At 49.4% G+C, this 17,714-nt stretch overlaps 2 protein-coding genes across 2 annotated transcripts in view; both read left to right on the top strand.

Moving 5' to 3' along the window:
• Window positions 1-9,130, top strand: part of apbb3 (amyloid beta (A4) precursor protein-binding, family B, member 3) — a 9,573-nt gene extending 443 nt beyond the window's left edge. The window contains exons 2-12 of the mRNA XM_070856024.1: window positions 3,582-3,745; window positions 4,147-4,205; window positions 4,378-4,426; window positions 4,566-4,715; window positions 4,844-4,971; window positions 5,923-6,037; window positions 6,569-6,650; window positions 6,737-6,820; window positions 8,172-8,287; window positions 8,391-8,570; window positions 8,855-9,130. Coding sequence (XP_070712125.1) covers window positions 3,582-3,745; window positions 4,147-4,205; window positions 4,378-4,426; window positions 4,566-4,715; window positions 4,844-4,971; window positions 5,923-6,037; window positions 6,569-6,650; window positions 6,737-6,820; window positions 8,172-8,287; window positions 8,391-8,570; window positions 8,855-9,115 — 1,388 coding nt within the window. The 3' untranslated portion in view covers window positions 9,116-9,130. The remainder of the gene's footprint in view (window positions 1-3,581; window positions 3,746-4,146; window positions 4,206-4,377; window positions 4,427-4,565; window positions 4,716-4,843; window positions 4,972-5,922; window positions 6,038-6,568; window positions 6,651-6,736; window positions 6,821-8,171; window positions 8,288-8,390; window positions 8,571-8,854) is intronic.
• A 3,658-nt stretch (window positions 9,131-12,788) lies between these two features.
• LOC139224734 (cysteine-rich and transmembrane domain-containing protein 1-like) lies at window positions 12,789-15,437 on the top strand. The gene is made up of 5 exons (XM_070856035.1): window positions 12,789-12,847; window positions 14,285-14,398; window positions 14,749-14,792; window positions 14,934-15,099; window positions 15,183-15,437. Exons 2-5 carry the CDS (start codon window positions 14,329-14,331, stop codon window positions 15,311-15,313), a joined length of 411 nt encoding a protein of 136 aa, XP_070712136.1. The 5' UTR covers window positions 12,789-12,847; window positions 14,285-14,328; the 3' UTR covers window positions 15,314-15,437.
• Window positions 15,438-17,714: the final 2,277 nt, after the last annotated feature.

Genomic DNA, 17,714 nt, shown 5'->3' with positions numbered 1-17,714 from the left:
ACACTCACACACACACACAGACACACTCACATACACACACACACACACACACACACACACTCACACACTCTCACACACACACACACACACACACACATACAGAGGTCTCTGTAATCCTACAGACTTATGAGGACCGTCCCCTCAGTTGTTTACTTGTCTGCTGAGCTGCACTCATAAACACGTCTAAAAGGGGAAGCTGGACCTGAGTCACCTCACTAGCGTCACCTGAGTCCTACCTGGTCAGCCAGCTGATCTTTTGATGAAGCCCCACCCCGAACAGAGAGTGTCCAGTCTATTCTGAGCTAATGTTAGCATGCAGCTAACTGTAGTATAACCTGCAGAAACTTAAAGGGACACTCCCCTGTTTCTACCCATGATCCTCTCTGTCCTCTCCTGGTGTCTGAGTGACTGGTAGGTAGTAAAAGTGTTGGAACTGGTCCAGTAGATCACCTCAGCCAGCAGCCACCAAACGGGCTGCAATGGCTGCAACGTGATCCTTTGGGACAACTGCACCTGATCACAGTAGGTCCACTAAAAGAGCTTGTTTGATCCACTGACAGGCTCAGAGTGTTATTCTAAGTGTGTGACAGCATCATGGAAAGGATCCCTACAGAGAGAGACCTGGAAGATCCTTTTGGTTTAACCACAAACAGCACACACACCAGACTACATTCACTAAAACAGGGATTTTAGAGCTGCTGCTCCATCAGTCAGTGTGTTACTGTGTTACTGAGAGACTTTGGTGTGTTAAAGTGTTCGTTCAGATCCAACACAGTATTTGTGTAACACACAATAACACAACAAACTAACCAATCAAGGCAGCAGTAGACCAACAACTCCCAACACACCAGACTCCATTGACAAAAACTACAAAATCATTGTACCTCACAGGACGTGGGCCCTTGTGTGATTTTGGTGCAGATCCTTCGAACGCCGAAGTCCCACACTAACAACACACTAACAAACAGGCAGTGGCAGAAGAACTCCTGTCTTTTTATAGAACTGCCACATTCTGGTCTGTGAACACCTGGGCCAGGTGTCTGAGTACTGTCTTGTGATACCTGTTAGCATTAGATGCTGCTTTTTTGTCCATGCTTTTTGATACGAGGGACACATTATTTTATAAATGACTATGAATTCTGATGTTAAATCTGCTGTAATTGTGTAATTGCATGATCAAAGACAAAATGACAGGTTACCAACGGTAACGAGGTGGGGCGGGGCTTAGTAGAGGGTCAGTTACAGCTTTCGGACGCTCTGATTGGATGCCCTCCATCAGTCACACGACGCCACTCTGAGAAAAGGTCAGACAGGACGTCACTGAGGCAGCAGAACAGGATCACACACAGAAACATGGCGGTGCTGCCCTGAGGGATTGTGGGTAAAGAGGAGGACAGCGTGTATGCTGGAGGTCACGGTGACCTCAGGCCGTTCAGGGAGTTGAGCGGTGAGGTCGTCCTGACGGGGAAACCGTGAGCGTCAGCTGCTCGGGAAAGTTTCCTCCACTGGACCTCTGACTGAACGTGACGGTGCTCAGAGGGTGAACAGATGCAGCACGTGGGCCGGGTGCAGCAGCAGCTGGTCCAGAACCACGTCAGGAGGAACTGATCCAAACTGTCCACTTCATTTACTCGCTTGTTCTTTGGTTTATTGGCTCTCCAGGGACGGTTCACATTCATCTTCATCTCAGTTTCCATCAGTGTGAATGTGCCACGGTTAGCTGATGGCCTGATGTCATCAATACCACTGTGTTGACCAGCAACCCCCCCCCAGCACCCCCCCAGTCATATCGTTGTCTTCCAATCAGCCGATTCAGCATTTTGTGTCTCTGAGGGTTAATTAATTATTCAGTTTCCTGTCTTCCTGTACAGCAGTTTGACCTCTCATCACTGTCTCTTGTGCATTCTGTGCCAGGCGGATGATTCAGTCCGTCCTCTGTGGGACACGCTCAGTCAACAACATTCAGTCAGTGCTCAGCATTCAGGTTCACTAACAGGAAGTTAGCCCTGCGCTAACAGGAAGTTAGCCCAGAGCTAACAGGAAGTTAGCCCAGAGCTAACAGGAAGTTAGCAGGGGGCTAACAGGAAGATCCATGTACTTCTGTTTGCCCCACTGAGCAGCTCTCAGAGGGAAGGACGGGGCTCTAACGCAGCCCAGGACTCGCTCAGGTTAGCGACGGGGCAACGTGTGTTCATATAATAACGTTCATATAACATGAACAGCTCTCGTATCTTGGGCTCCCTATTTCCTGCATTCTGCTGCTGTTTCATGCATTTGAATATTCAGAAAAGACACAACAGCCAGTCAGCGGGGGGGGCAGGTTTATCTTTGATTAGGGAGGTCAGACCCCCCAGCACAGACCCCACACCTGTGGTGCCCTCCTCATCTCACAGAAGGCTGCAATCATCCATCCATATTTATTATCATCCCCGTCCCCTCTGGTGGGATCACGACTTCACGTCCTGACGGGAGGTTCATCATTCGCTGGATGCTGAGTTCATCTCAGTCGTACACTTTTTCTAGAAATCTCCTGCCTGAGGAAAATGTTGATAATCCGGCCTCACTTTTTCTGCGTTAACGCCATTTTACCTGTTAGCTAGCTAAATTGTTAGCATGGGCGGCTTCTCAGCGCTGACTCCATGTTGCCAAGCGGCGCTGCCTAATGTGACGTAGCTGTCACAGCTCTGAAAGCCAGAGGGTCCACAAACACACCGCAGGGACACGAAGCAAAGGAGATCCAGAGGACTGAGGAGCTGGAAATCAGGCTGCCAGCTGATTGGCTGGTAGGTAAAGCAGGGGGAGGGGCAGTGGGTGTGGAGGGGAAACTGGAGGGGAAAGTGTGAAGGGGGGAGGGGCTGACAGTAACCACCAGATCAGCTGAACTATGATGTTTGCTCGTTCAGCCAATGAAATGCTCTGAAAGGACCGGGAGCCAATCAGAGTTCAGCTGCATGAGGCCCTGATTTAAATGAACACATGGTTCAGTTCAGACGTCATCATGTGACGTCCCTCCAGAATAAAGCTCCAGAAAACAGAGGCTGCAGAACCTCATAGAGAACCTGTCTGTTTTTAAGGTTCCTTCAGTCTCTCAGTGATCCACTGATAGGCTGAACATCCAGGGGTTCATCCTCTGCAGACAGGAGCTGCTGTCTGAACATCCAGGGGTTCGTCCTCTGCAGACAGGAGCTGCTGTCTGCTGGTTCAGCTACCTGGGACAGAGTCTACCTGAGCACAGGGACCTGCTTCAGAGGAAAAAGACTCAAGCAGAGGAGGAGTATTGATTTACTGACATGTTATTCTTTCCTGGTTATCAGAGGACATCTCAGTTGTGCTAAATGTAGACGTCTGCTGACCAATCAGCTCGCCTCTCTCCACTTCCTCTCTTCACCTGATTGGACACCTGTCACAGGTGTCTGACCTGAACAACCTGTCTGTGACTCCACATGATGCTTAAAGATGGAAGTCACAGTTCATTCACGGCACCATCACATGACGCACTGACAGGAAATGATGCATTACCTGAAGGTCGCAGGTGAGCGCCTGTGACATGATGTCAGTTGACCTTTTATGTGTCTGTGCAGACAACATCTGGACCGACCAGAACCTGCTGCTGGATCCGGACCTCCCCTCCGGCTGGAGAACCATCAAAGACTCTACAGGAACCTACTACTGGCACGTTCCCACTGGCGCCACCCAGTGGCAGCACCCCCGCCTCAGCGGGACGCCACAGCTGCTCGACACGCAGGTGAGACCTGTTACCTCACCTGGTTAGTCCACATCAAAGGGTTTCTGTTTCTAACCCTGGGTCCTACCTGTAAAAGTGTTGGAACTGGTCCAGTAGATCAGTTTGTCAGGATCCGACCTGAGAGGTCAGGATGAAGTGTGGGTCCACTTTGGTGGTTTAAGGGGTTCGATTGGATCCAACACAATATTAGTGGATCCCACAATGACACTAACTGACTGATGGAGGACCAGCCGGTCTGATGATCTACTGGACCAGTTCCAACACTTTTACTACCTACCAGTCACTCAGACACCAGGATGAGGACACAGAGGACCAGGGGGAGAAACAGGGGAGTGACCCTTTAGCTCAGTAAGCTCAGGTCTGTTGGATGCATCATCTTCTTCTGTGGTGTTGGACCTCAGCAGGAGGAGGCTGGACAGCAGAGCTCCAACAGAGAGGAAGAAAGACCTCCTGAGACCAGGTAACACACACACACACACTCACACACACTCTCACACACACACACACACTCACACACACACACACACACACACACACACACTCTCTCACACACACACACACACACACACACACACACACACACACACACACACTCCTTGTGTCCAGGCGGTCTGAACCTGTCCTCCTCTCAGGTGTTCCTGGGATGCAGATTACCTGGGTCACCAGGGTCCAGACTCCAAGGTGAGACCACAGCAGCAGCTACACAGAGGGGGGGTGACATCATCAGCAGGAGACACACTGTCACCTCGTGATGACATCACTAAAACAAAGACCCGTCGGTCCGTCTCTCTCTCTGCCCCCCCACCTGTCTGTCTCTCAGTGTTTTGCGGTGCGCTCTCTGGGCTGGCTGGAGGTGGAGGAGGAGGACCTGTCTCCTGGTCGCAGCAGTCTCGCTGTCAGTAACGTCATCCAGCAGCTGTCTCACTGCAGCAGCCCCGAGCAGAGAGACAGGCCAGGGGCCTGGGGGGAGGTGAGACACCTGCTGAACATCTACCTGTCTGTCTGTCTCCACCTGTCTGTCTCTCTGTCTCTGCCTGTCAGTCTCTCTGTCTTTGCCTGTCTGTTTCTACCTGTCTGTCTCTACCTGTCTGTCTGCAGGGTCGGGAGATGATGCTGGTTCTGAAGAAAGACACTCTGACCCTTTTGGACCCTTTAGACCACACCCCCCTGCACTGTCAGCCAATCATCAACATCCGTGTGTGGGGGGTGGGCTGCAACAACGGCAGGTGAGCCAATCAGAGAGCAGCCAGAGGTTTACAGACAATATAATAAAATCTATTTCAGCTGGACACCTGGATGACATCACAAAGGACGTATGCTCAGTGTCACAACATACAGCATGTCAATCAATTTTTATGAGGGAGTGAGGCTAACAGATCTGTGCTAAGCTAGGCTAACAGTTCCCCCGTTTCTAGTTGTCTGTGTTAAGCTAGGCTAACAGTTCCCCCGTTTCTAGTTGTCTGTGTTAAGCTAGGCTAACAGTTCCACCTGTTTCTACTCTTTGTGCTAAGCTAGGATAACAGTTCCCCCTGTTTCTAGTTGTCTGTGTTAAGCTAGGCTAACAGTTCCCCCGTTTCTAGTTTTCTGTGTTAAGCTAGGCTAACAGTTCCCCCGTTTCTAGTTTTCTGTGCTAAGCTAGGCTAACAGTTCCACCTGTTTCTACTCTTTGTGTTAAGCTAGGCTAACAGTTCCCCCTGTTTGTAGTTTTCTGTGCTAAGCTAGGCTAACAGTGCCCCCTGTTTCTAGTTTTCTGTGCTAAGCTAGGCTAACAGTGCCCCCTGTTTCTAGTTTTCTGTGCTAAGCTAGGCTAAAGTCAGACATTGGCTCGTGGTTTGGTGTTTCTGCATGCTAAAATGTTCAAATCAAACTCACCTTTCACTTTGTTTACCTGTGTGTCTGCACTAACACTGTCACTCTCTGTTTCTTTAACACGCCCCCCCCCCCCCTCCCCCCCACCTAACCACCTGGGCAGGGACAGGTAAATCTCTCTACCTTTACCTCTTCACACCCACAGCCACGCAGACTCACAGTCACACTCATCCTCACAACCTCCTGGATACGTCAGGGCCACTTATCGATCTCACCTGCTGATCACATGACCATCAGCCAATCAGCAGGTCATGACCGGTCCACTTTGTGTGTGTGTGTGTGTGTGTGTGTGTTTGTGGTGCATTCAGGGACTTTGCCTTTGTGGCGGGCGATAAGGACAGCTGTGTGCTGAAGTGTCACGTGTTTCGCTGCGACGCTCCGGCCAAAGCCATCGCCACGGCGCTTCACGAGATGTGCTCCAAGGTCAGTTCATGGTCAGTTCATGGTGTCTCTTCAGGAGACCCTCCCTGCCCCATTAAAGGTTTCTCCCCCCTGGTCCTCTGTGTCCACATCCTGGTGTGTGAGTGACTGGTAGGTAGTAAAAGTGTTGGAACTGGTCCAGTAGATCACCTCAGCCAGCAGACACCAAACGGGCTGCAATGGCTGCAACGTGATCCTTTGGGACAACTGCACCTGATCACAGTAGGTCCACTAAAAGAGCTTGTTTGATCCACTGACAGGCTCAGAGTGTTATTCTAAGTGTGTGACAGCATCATGGAAAGGATCCCTACAGAGAGAGACCTGGAAGATCCTTTTGGTTTAACCACAAACAGCACACACACCAGACTACATTCACTAAAACAGGGGTTTTACTTTCTCTGGGAAACATTTAAAGGTTTAGAAATATTTTGTCACTTTTCCCTTCAAATGAACGAACTGTTCTTCTGACATTACGGACATTTGAGTTTTAAAATGTTGATAACTGTGTGAAATGGCGGCCGTTTCTGTCTGTAGATGATGTCAGAGAAGACGTCAATGAGGCTGTCTCGCTCTCTGACGATGGAGAGCATCTCACCTGAAGACCTGCCCAGACAAGGTGACTCACCCGGTCAGTTGTGTGACATCACCTGCTGCCCTCTGATTGGCTCTCTGCTCATTCCTCTGTCTTTGTCCTTGTTTCAGTGGAGTTTCTGGAGGCCGTTAGGCAGCAGGTGCAGAAGTTTGAGGTCCTGTACATCGGTAACCTGCCGGTGTCCAGAGCCATGGGTAGGACCACACCTGGAACACCTGAACACACCCACACTTCTTGTAAACACCGTTTGGTCAGTCAGCATCCATCAGTCATCTCATCGCACAAGAGTGTCATCAAACTACAGTGCAGCTAATACAGGCTAACACGTTAGCATGCTAACAGTAAACAAGCTAACGTGGCTCAGCTGAACATGATGTCATAGCCGTCAGCTGTCCCACGCTTCATCCCAAAATAATAATGATGATGATGAGGTAGCAGTAAGATTCATTTATATAGAATAAGCGTACGTTATATTAGATCTTTTCATGGGAGGGGCCGGTCCCGGACCCCTACCCTTCAACTTATGAAAAGGATACTGAAACCATTTTTGCATATTTTTCAGCTGTTTTTGTTTGAAATCTTTTAGATTTTGATGAAAGTGAAGTTGATTTGTTCTAAATCATGAAGCTTGATGTAAAACACAGAGCCTTCAGACTGACGCCAGCCGCAGTGAAGCGTCGCCGTGATGTCACGTGACTCACATTCAAACTTTGGGGAGAAAAACGCATTTATTTCAAGACGTAAAACCAATTCTGTAGATTCTTATATATCAATTTCATTCCATCAAACCCCGTCTGTGCTGCTTCACTTCATCTGGATTCAGTGATTATCTCTCTGTACAGTGGTTTCCATGGTTACAGGTGGGAGGAAATGTGTGAAGAGACACGATGCAGCACAAAATGACCAGAATCTGACATTTTGTTCGTGTCTTTCTTCTTCTTCATTAAAACAAACTGTTTGTTTGGCTGCACTGTATATTGACCACCTCTTCTCCTTCTTCTTCGTCTGTGGTAATTCTGGCAGAGAAGCTGCTTGGGGGCCTTTTTACACCCCCTGATGGCCGTCACAGCAGTACATTCATTCAGTCCTGTACTTAGACTGTACTGAACTTGAGCATTCCCACTTCCTGCTACTTTATACATCTATTTTATAGCCAGAAGAAGAAAAATCCTCAGTTATTCTGACTGCGGGTGTTTTCACATTATTCCGAGAAAAATGTGCTTCTTTTCTTGTGTTACGTATTTTAACACATTTTCTTACCAAGTGAAACCAGAAAGTACATTTACTGAAGTACAGATCTGAGGTACTTGTACTTTGCTGAGTATTTCTAAGCTACTTTAGATTCTGGGATCAATATTTATAATCCAGTAATAAAATAATGTTAATCTACACCATGAGTACTTTGTACTTTTGCTATTTTAAGTCTGTTTTATGTTCATACTTGTGTACTTTTACTGAGACGAGGTCCTAACGCAGGACCCTGAGTACTTCTCTGGTGTGTATCAGTACCTGTACTGCAGTAGGCTCAGGTGTGTCGTGCTGCAGGTATGGAGGTGTTGAACCGAGCCATTGAAAGCATCATGAACTGTACAGACAGAGACGAGTGGGAGCCGACCGTCATCCACGTCACCGATAACGTCCTGTCTCTGTGGAAGGGAGAGGTACCTTCCTCATCCTCGTCATCCTCGTCACGCAGTATTCATCCAGCAGGTCAAAGGTCGACGCGCCTCACTCTGTTCCTTCTTTCTGATTGGATCCTGACAGGAAGGGGAGGAGCCCTTCTGGGAGTGCCAGGTACGTTTCCTCACTTTTCTGGGCGTCGGCCACGACAGCCACACCTTTGCCGTGATAGTCGACGGCGGCACGCAGCGTTTCGAGTGTCACGTGTTCTGGTGTGAACCGGACGCAGGGATCCTGTCCGAGGCCGTCCAGGCTGCGTGTATGGTGAGTACGGCACTGCTGGGCAGGGTTCTGTCTAAGGTTCCTACCTGTTAAAGGGGAGTTTGTTCCTGTTAAAGGGGAGTTTGTCCTGTTAAAGGGGAGTTTGTTCCTGTTAAAGGGGAGTTTGTTCCTGTTAAGGGGGAGTTCGTCCTGTTAAAGGTGGTAAAGTTTCTTTCACCACTGTGCAGATACAGGTGATGACATCATGGTTAGGGGTCCCCTCCAGGTGTTCTCAGGTGGGCCGTGAAGCTGAGCAGCCTCCTCCTCTTCTCCTCTCTGTCCCTCAGGTCCAGTATCAGAAGTGTCTGGTGGCTCAGACTCCTCCTCCGAGGACCAAGTCATGGCGTGCGACACCGTCAAAGGTCAAACGGGCTAACTCCATGGACGGCGCCTTCCCTCCCCTGACGTCCTGTAACCATGGCAGCGGCAGCGGCGCCATGATGACCTCGAGGGTCACCAAGGGCAGCGGAGGCAGCAGCAGCAACGTGAGGAAGGGGATGATGGCGTTCTTTGAAACCTTCCGTAACAAACAGGCCGCCACCTCCTAATGATGGCGGCGGGGCCACGGGAGTCACGTGTCAGCAGAGCCCGCTGATCCTCTGGGACTGAGAGGTGTGATGGCGGCTCTGCACCAACTCTGTGGACGCGTGGCGGTGGTCCGACCGGCCGGTCCCGCCGCCCTCACACCGCCAGGCTGCCGGCTCACCGGATCAGAGGTACTCCTGTTTGAACTTGTCTCACCTGTCCCCGCAACACCAACCGTTAGCGAAGCTTACCTTAGCCATGCTAGCTACCTGACAGCGGGCCGAACAACACGAACGCAGCCAATAGACCGCGAAGGACCAGAACTCTGAGGAACGACCACGGTGGACCTAAACGGAGACCTCGTCACACCTGATCCAGACCCACTCAGCTGAGGACCAACATGGTCACCGTGTTATGCTGCTCAGGAGACTCGGCTCAGACTAACACCTGAAACAGAAACCGACGACAAAATGTTTGTGAAATGAGTTTATCCTGTAAAGACGCCTGACTCCACTTAGTATTGATGATCCTTTCCTTAAACTGTCATGTGACTTGGATTCAGGAGGATCCTGAATCTCTGAACCTGCATCTCCCTTAAAGGGTCACTCCACTGTTTCTACCCATGATCCTCTGTGTCCACATCCTGGTGTGTGAGTGACTGGTAGGTAGTAAAAGTGTTGGAACTGGTCCAGTAGATCACCAGTAGATCACCTTAGCCAGCAGACACCAAACGGGCTGCAATGGCTGCAACGTGATCCTTTGGGACAACTGCACCTGATCACAGTAGGTCCACTAAAAGAGCTTGTTTGATCCACTGACAGGCTCAGAGTGTTATTCTAAGTGTGTGACAGCATCATGGAAAGGATCCCTACAGAGAGAGACCTGGAAGATCCTCCTGTGTTTTGTGCAGATTGTTTGGTTCATTGTGTGACTTTGGTGTTTTGTGAATGGAGTCTGGTGTATTTGAGGAGAGTGATAGCTACCAGACTCCAGTGACACAAATGATAATTTTAGAGTTCCAGTTGATGGTGTGCTGCTGCCTCCATCATTTAGTTTGTTTGGTTTATTGTGTGACTGAGAAGGTTTAAAGAATTAGTTTGGATCCAACACAATATCTGTGTAACACACAGTAACACAGACACTCTGACTGGTGGAGCAGCAGCTCTAAAACCCCTGTTTTAGTGAATGTAGTCTGGTGTGTGTGCTGTTTGTGGTTAAACCAAAAGGATCTTCCAGGTCTCTCTCTGTAGGGATCCTTTCCATGATGCTGTCACACACTTAGAATAACACTCTGAGGTGATCTACTGGACCAGTTCCAACACTTTTACTACCTACCAGTCACTCAGACACCAGGATGTGGACAGAGAGGATCATGGGTAGTGACCCTCTAACTCTGTCCTCAGACCCCCGTAGCGCTCAGGTAGAGAAGATGTATCCTGTACGTATTCGCTTCAAGCTTCGTGTGTAGAGAAACATTAAGGCTGCAGTGTGTGATTCTGACCACCAGGTGATCATGTGATCACGGTTATTACCTGGTTCTTCTTCCACGCTCATGTCACATGGGGTGGTGCAGGAAGGGGTAACCATGGTTCCATCTGTTCACGTGCTCCATCACGTCTCCAGATGGCGTCTGAGGGAGATCGACAGGAAGTTCAGTTATACACAACATGTGGAAGCAGGAAAAGGTAATATTTCACAAAGGTCACATGACGCCTGTGCTGCTCTGACTGTTTTTAAATATTACCAGTCTGATACCTGGATATTTAAAAAGAACAAAAGGAGAAACAGGAAAGAGTCCAAAAGTGTCTGAACTTCCTTAAACGCCTCCTGAGCTGGTCAGTGAACACACCACGAAAACAAACCCACTTCTATTGAGATGTTGAACCAGTTTAGAGTCTTTGACGCTGCAGTTTGCATGTCAGGCACCAATGACAGCATGGACAGTCATTGAAAAGACGTGTTCACGTCCCTGAACGCACCACCGGACAAAACGCTCGGAAATATAGCGACCTGTAGAGAGGATGATAAAGCAGCTCGTCCAGCTGCCTCCTGATTGGCTGAGGCAGCTGTAGGTAGCTTTGGTGTGTTTAATGTCAGTAGGAAATATGAGAGAGAGGCTGGAGAGTTCACGACATGTTCAGTGTCCCAGCAGTCAAACCAATGATGTCATGTACAAACCAACCAAAACGTCTAATAAACATGTTGCTTCATGTTCCCGCTGCTGCTCTTCTGTCGGGGCCCCCGTTCTTTTTCCCCTGCAGCTGCATCCATGTGCTCAGGTACAGTCGGTCCCAGGTAGCTGAACCAGAACCTGTCTGCAGAGGACGAACCCCTGGATGTTCAGACAGCAGCTCCTGTCTGCAGAGGACGAACCCCTGGATGTTCAGACAGCAGCTCCTGTCTGCAGAGGACGAACCCCTGGATGTTCAGACAGCAGCTCCAGTCTGCAGAGGACGAACCCCTGGATGTTCAGACAGCAGCTCCTGTCTGCAGAGGACGAACCCCTGGATGTTCAGACAGCAGCTCCTGTCTGCAGAGGACGAACCCCTGGATGTTCAGACAGCAGCTCCTGTCTGCAGAGGACGAACCCCTGGATGTTCAGACAGCAGCTCCAGTCTGCAGAGGACGAACCCCTGGATGTTCAGACAGCAGCTCCAGTCTGCAGAGGACGAACCCCTGGATGTTCAGACAGCAGCTCCTGTCTGCAGAGGACGAACCCCTGGATGTTCAGACAGCAGCTCCTGTCTGCAGAGGACGAACCCCTGGATGTTCAGACACCAGCTCCAGTCTGCAGAGGATGAACCCCTGGATGTTCAGACACCAGCTCCAGTCTGCAGAGGAGACTTTCAAAACAGTGCAGGACAAGACGAAAAAGGAACTTTCACAGCAGCTGAAAAGGCCTAGCATTGCTAACACCCTAGCATTGCTAACACCCTAGCATTGCTAACACCCTAGCATTGCTAACAGCATTAATGAGAACACGTCAGCATGCTAATAGTTAGCTGTCGGTACGCTAAAGGCCCCAGGAGGATCAGACCCTGGACCTGCTGCTGGGACCACATCCAGATACCAAACACTCTCGGAGCAGCTTTAGCGACGACACGCCACGTCTGGGTGAGTCGACTCTTTGACAAAAGGACAACAGAGGAAACACCAGGGTCAGAGCAGGAGGACTACCTGGTACGAGTAGTCCTAGGTAGTACTAGTACTACTAGTAGTACTTAGGACCAGGAGTCTTAGGTAGTCCTAGTCCTAGTCCTAGTCCTAGCACTAAGGGCTCTGTTGTCCTGTTGACTCCAGCTCAGAGCTGCAGGCTGTTTGGTGGAAGAACATCAGGTGACAGGGACAAACACCTGGAGGCTGCAGGTGGGACGCCCGTTACCATGGTTACCGTGGAGGCCGCAGGCTAGCAGCGACTGATGGAATCTGTCCCGGTGAATTAACAGCAGCTGTTCACGGTCATTCCGGAGGATCAATAGAAAGAATAGATCAATAATCGATCAACAAGTCAGTCCATTATTTTTCAGAGGGAACAAGACTGGGGGAGAGGGAGGCCAGGGGGGAGGAGGGGAAGGAAGGAAGGGAAGGACAGAAGGGAGGGAAGTGAGAGGGAGGAGGCGTCTCCCTGTCCTCAGCCTGCCAGCTGTCTCCTTAACGACCCATCAATCATCCGTCAACTAGTCGATCACCCGGAGAGAGAACCGAGCGGAGGGACATTCTGCTCTTCACATTCTCTGGTTGGTGTCGAACTGAAGGTGAGTGAGTCACTTTCCGGGCCGGGGGGGCCGGGGGGGGGGGGGGGTCATGTGGAAGATGTAGAGTTCCACTGAGAATCGGATGCACTGGACAGTGAACTGTGGGCTGAGATGAGATCAGGATCAACTAGTGAGCAGGTTACTAGATCAGATGTTGGCCGAATTAAAGAGCGGAAAGTGTTTTCATCAGTGAAATGTCAGAGGTGTGCCCCCCCCCCGTGGGTCTGGTGACTGGTGCACCTGAGAACATTAAACTGCAGGAGTTCTGAACGGAGTCTGGCTCCACGGAGGGAGCGGCGCTTCCACTCACTGTCCGGACCCTGCGCCTTTTTTACCGGAGCTGCGAGGTGTTCCAGGGAGGACCGAGCGGCTCCAGGTGAGTCCGGGTGAGTCCGGGTGAGTCCGGGTGAGCACACGGTGCCGTCAGTGGAGAACGGAACGGGACCAGGAGGCTCAAACAGCTGAAACGTTGCTCCCACGTTCAAAGTGAATGATTTGAATGTGTCGGGGGGCTCAGGTGACCTGAACTGTCCTCCTGCCTCCTGTCAGCAGTCTGAACTCATCAGTCTAGATCTGACAGCTTCACTGAACTCAAGCTGTCACACATTCAGAAAACAGGTCCTTCTCTCCCCTCTAACAATCTTTAGCTGTCACAAACTATGGCCTCATCTTTCCACCACAAATTCACCTCCAATTCTGCCAAACTGGTTGAACTGGAGACTGTTTACTGGGTTCTTTCCTCAGAACAAACAAAATGTGTGTTTGACAGAAAACAGCCGAGTCAACAATAAGAGGGAGACACACAGGTCTGTCTCTGCTGCGGTCACCGTGGAAACCAGCCCATTAGATGACAGCAGGCAGGAGGCAGCTGACCAGGCATTAGACCAGGCAGCTGACCAGGCATTAGACCAGGCAGCTGACCAGGCATTAGACCGGCCCTGAGTGGAGCTCATTCATACGGACACTTTGCAGGAAAATGCAGCTCAGCGTGATTTTGTAAAGAAAAGTCAAGAGTTGAACAACAGATGAGTCACAGGACAACACAGCGCTTTTATTTGACCCTGAAACGATTCGTGTTTTCATGAACTAAAGCTGAGTTTCATCCTCGATGGATCTGCAGACTGTTTTTCCAGCTGATGAAAGAAAGAAACAGAAAAAGAGTTCATTAGGCTACAAGTGACCAAATGACCGACTCAGGTTCAGAGACAGGATCTACCCATGATCCTCTCTGTGGCGGGTAGCTAGACAGACAGCTGCGGCTCTAAATCCCTGTTTTAGTGAATGTAGTCTGGTGTGTGTGCTGTTTGTGGTTAAACCAAAAGGATCTTCCAGGTCTCTCTCTGTAGGGATCCTTTCCATCTGATCCCGTCAGTGGATCAAACAAGCAGCTGTTTTAGGTTTCTAACCCTGACCTCACTGTCACTCCCTCTGTCTCAGGTCCTCCCTCCGTCCTGCTGCTCCTCCATCATCCCTCAGTCCAGATGAGTGAACAGCCCCCCCCCTACATCCCTCACCCCCCCGGTGGCCCTGCGCCTCCCGGCTTCCCCTCAGGTTCTCCTGTCCTCCTCTTTATAACACTGACGTCTGACTGCAGTCACACTGATCGTTGTTTCTGTTGGGGATCCTTTCTACAGCTCCAACAGCATCAATACTACTACCAGTACTACTACTACCAGTACTAGTACTACTAGTACTAGTACTACTGTATGATGTACTAGTACTACTGTATGATGTACTAGTACTACTAGTACTGTATGATATGATCATGAGTGTAATAAATAAACTTTGGGGTATAAAATGTAAAATGAACTTCATGACGAACAGCGAACTGTGGGGGGGGTCATGTGGGGCTGTTACCGTGGAAACACTCGATCTGATCATGTGACCTGTCGTCTCTGCAGCGTTCAGCTCTCAGCCGACGGCCTTCCCCGGCACGCCGTACCAGGTACCCAGCATGCACTGCTGCAGCTTCCTGTCAGACAGAAACAGTAGAAGAGGATGTTTGTTTATTTTAGCTTTAATTTACTGAGCTGCTGTCACATGACCATCAGCGTTGCCCTGACAACCACACCCGTGTCCTGTCCAGACCTTCCCTCAGAGCTACACAGGTGGAGGAGACCACTCCTACTACCACGGACAGCCGGGGCCCCCGGGGGCCCCGGGACCCTACCCGAGCCAGCCCGGGTACCAGGGCTACCAGAGCGGCCCCCCCGGAACCTGCCAGCCGTACGGTGAGCAGCCAAAGCACACAGGTAGGTCAGACGGGCCGAACATGGGACGCTTTACTGACGGCAGGACGTGGAGCAGACACCTCTAACACCCCCCCCCCTGTCAGTGTTCCTGGTCGAGCAGAATCGTGGCGCCGACGATGGCGGCGGCGCTGAAGAATCATGTCTGGCGGCGTGTGCGGCTGCGATGTGCTGCTGCTGCCTGTGGGACATGATGGCCCACGCCTACGACTGCTGACCTCCGACCTCTGACCTGAGGCTGTGCTGTCCCATCATGCCGCGGGGTGGCCACCACACCGATGGCTGCTGGGAAACCAAAACAATAAAATGATCAAAGAAGAAATCTGTTTCATTTAAGATTAAATCTGTACCCCCCCACTCCGACCCCCCCACCTCAGCATGAGCTTTTATTTCCAAGGCTGTTAATTAGGTCGCCCCAGCGTCTTTACCCCACCCTCAGGAAGTCAACAGCGAGGCTAACAGGAAGTTAGCAGGGGGCTAACAGAAAGTTAACACAGAACTAACAGGACGTTAGCAGGGGGCTAACAGGAAGTTAACACAGAGCTAACAGGAAGTTAACACAGAGCTAACAGGACGTTAGCAGGGGGCTAACAGGAAGTTAACACAGAGCTAACAGTAAGTTAACACAGGGTTAACAGGAAGTTAACACAGAGCTAACAGGAAGTTAACACAGAGCTAACAGGAAGTTAACACAGAATTAACAGTAAGTTAACACAGAGCTAACAGTAAGTTAACACAGGGTTAACAGGAAGTTAACACAGGGCTAACAGGAAGTTAACACAGAGCTAACAGGAAGTTAACACAGAACTAACAGAACGTTAGCAGGGGGCTAACAGGAAGTTAACACAGAGCTAACAGTAAGTTAACACAGGGTTAACAGGAAGTTAACACAGAGCTTACAGGAAGTTAACACAGAACTAACAGGAAGTTAGCAGGGGGCTAACAGGAAGTTAACACAGAGCTAACAGTAAGTTAACACAGGGCTAACAGGAAGTTAACACAGAGCTAACAGGAAGTTAACACAAGTCTAACAGGAAGTTAGCAGGGGGCTAACAGGAAGTTAACACAGGGCTAACAGGAAGTTAACACAGAGCTAACAGGAAGTTAACACAGGGCTAACAGGAAGTTAGCAGGGGGCTAAAAGGAAGTTGACACAGAGCTAACAGTAAGTTAACAGGAAGTTAACAGGGGGCTAACAGGAAGTTAACACAGGGCTAACAGGAAGTTAACACAGAGCTAACAGGAAGTTAACACAGAGCTAACAGGAAGTTAACACAGAACTAACAGGAAGTTAACAGGGGGCTAACAGGAAGTTAACACAGGGCTAACAGGAAGTTAACACAGAGCTAACAGGAAGTTAACACAGAGCTAACAGGAAGTTAACACAGAACTAACAGTAAGTTAACACAGAGCTAACAGTAAGTTAACACAGGGTTAACAGGAAGTTAACACAGAACTAACAGGACGTTAACACAGAGCTAACAGTAAGTTAACACAGGGTTAACAGGAAGTTAACACAGAGCTAACAGGAAGTTAACACAGAGCTAACAGGAAGTTAACACAGAGCTAACAGGAAGTTAACACAGAACTAACAGTAAGTTAACACAGAGCTAACAGTAAGTTAACACAGGGTTAACAGGAAGTTAACACAGAGCTAACAGGAAGTTAACACAGAGCTAACAGGAAGTTAACACAGAGCTAACAGGAAGTTAACACAGAACTAACAGTAAGTTAACACAGAGCTAACAGGAAGTTAACAGGGGGCTAACAGGAAGTTAACACAGGGCTAACAGGAAGTTAACACAGAGCTAACAGGAAGTTAACACAGAGCTAACAGGAAGTTAACACAGAACTAACAGTAAGTTAACACAGAGCTAACAGTAAGTTAACACAGAGCTAACAGGAAGTTAACACAGAACTAACAGTAAGTTAACACAGGGCTAACAGGAAGTTAACACAGAGCTAACAGTAAGTTAACACAGGGTTAACAGGAAGTTAACACAGAGCTTACAGGAAGTTAACACAGAACTAACAGGAAGTTAGCAGGGGGCTAACAGGAAGTTAACACAGAGCTAACAGTAAGTTAACACAGGGCTAACAGGAAGTTAACACAGAGCTAACAGGAAGTTAACACAAGTCTAACAGGAAGTTAGCAGGGGGCTAACAGGAAGTTAACACAGAGCTAACAGGAAGTTAACACAGAGCTAACAGGAAGTTAACACAGAACTAACAGTAAGTTAACACAGAGCTAACAGTAAGTTAACACAGGGTTAACAGGAAGTTAACACAGAACTAACAGGACGTTAGCAGGGGGCTAACAGGAAGTTCACACAGAGCTAACAGTAAGTTAACACAGGGTTAACAGGAAGTTAACACAGAGCTTACAGGAAGTTAACACAGAACTAACAGGAAGTTAGCAGGGGGCTAACAGGAAGTTAACACAGAGCTAACAGTAAGTTAACACAGGGCTAACAGGAAGTTAACACAGAGCTAACAGGAAGTTAACACAAGTCTAACAGGAAGTTAGCAGGGGGCTAACAGGAAGTTAACACAGAGCTAACAGGAAGTTAACACAGAACTAACAGGACGTTAGCAGGGGGCTAACAGGAAGTTAACAC

Source organism: Pempheris klunzingeri, unplaced genomic scaffold (genome assembly GCF_042242105.1).
Source record: "Pempheris klunzingeri isolate RE-2024b unplaced genomic scaffold, fPemKlu1.hap1 Scaffold_50, whole genome shotgun sequence".
In the NCBI taxonomy this organism is placed as follows: Eukaryota; Metazoa; Chordata; class Actinopteri; order Acropomatiformes; family Pempheridae; genus Pempheris; species Pempheris klunzingeri.
The sequence above is the reverse complement of the archived record's forward strand: the minus strand, read 5'-3'. Positions and strand labels throughout refer to the sequence as shown.

Coding starts and splice junctions, on each gene's coding strand:
- LOC139224734 (XM_070856035.1), top strand. CDS start 14,329: ATGAGTGAACAGCCCCCCCCCTACATCCCTCACCCCCCCGGTGGCCCT. Junction 14,399..14,748: donor GCCTCCCGGCTTCCCCTCAG/GTTCTCCTGTCC, acceptor TCGTCTCTGCAG/CGTTCAGCTCTCAGCCGACG. Junction 15,100..15,182: donor TGAGCAGCCAAAGCACACAG/GTAGGTCAGACG, acceptor CCCCCCTGTCAG/TGTTCCTGGTCGAGCAGAAT.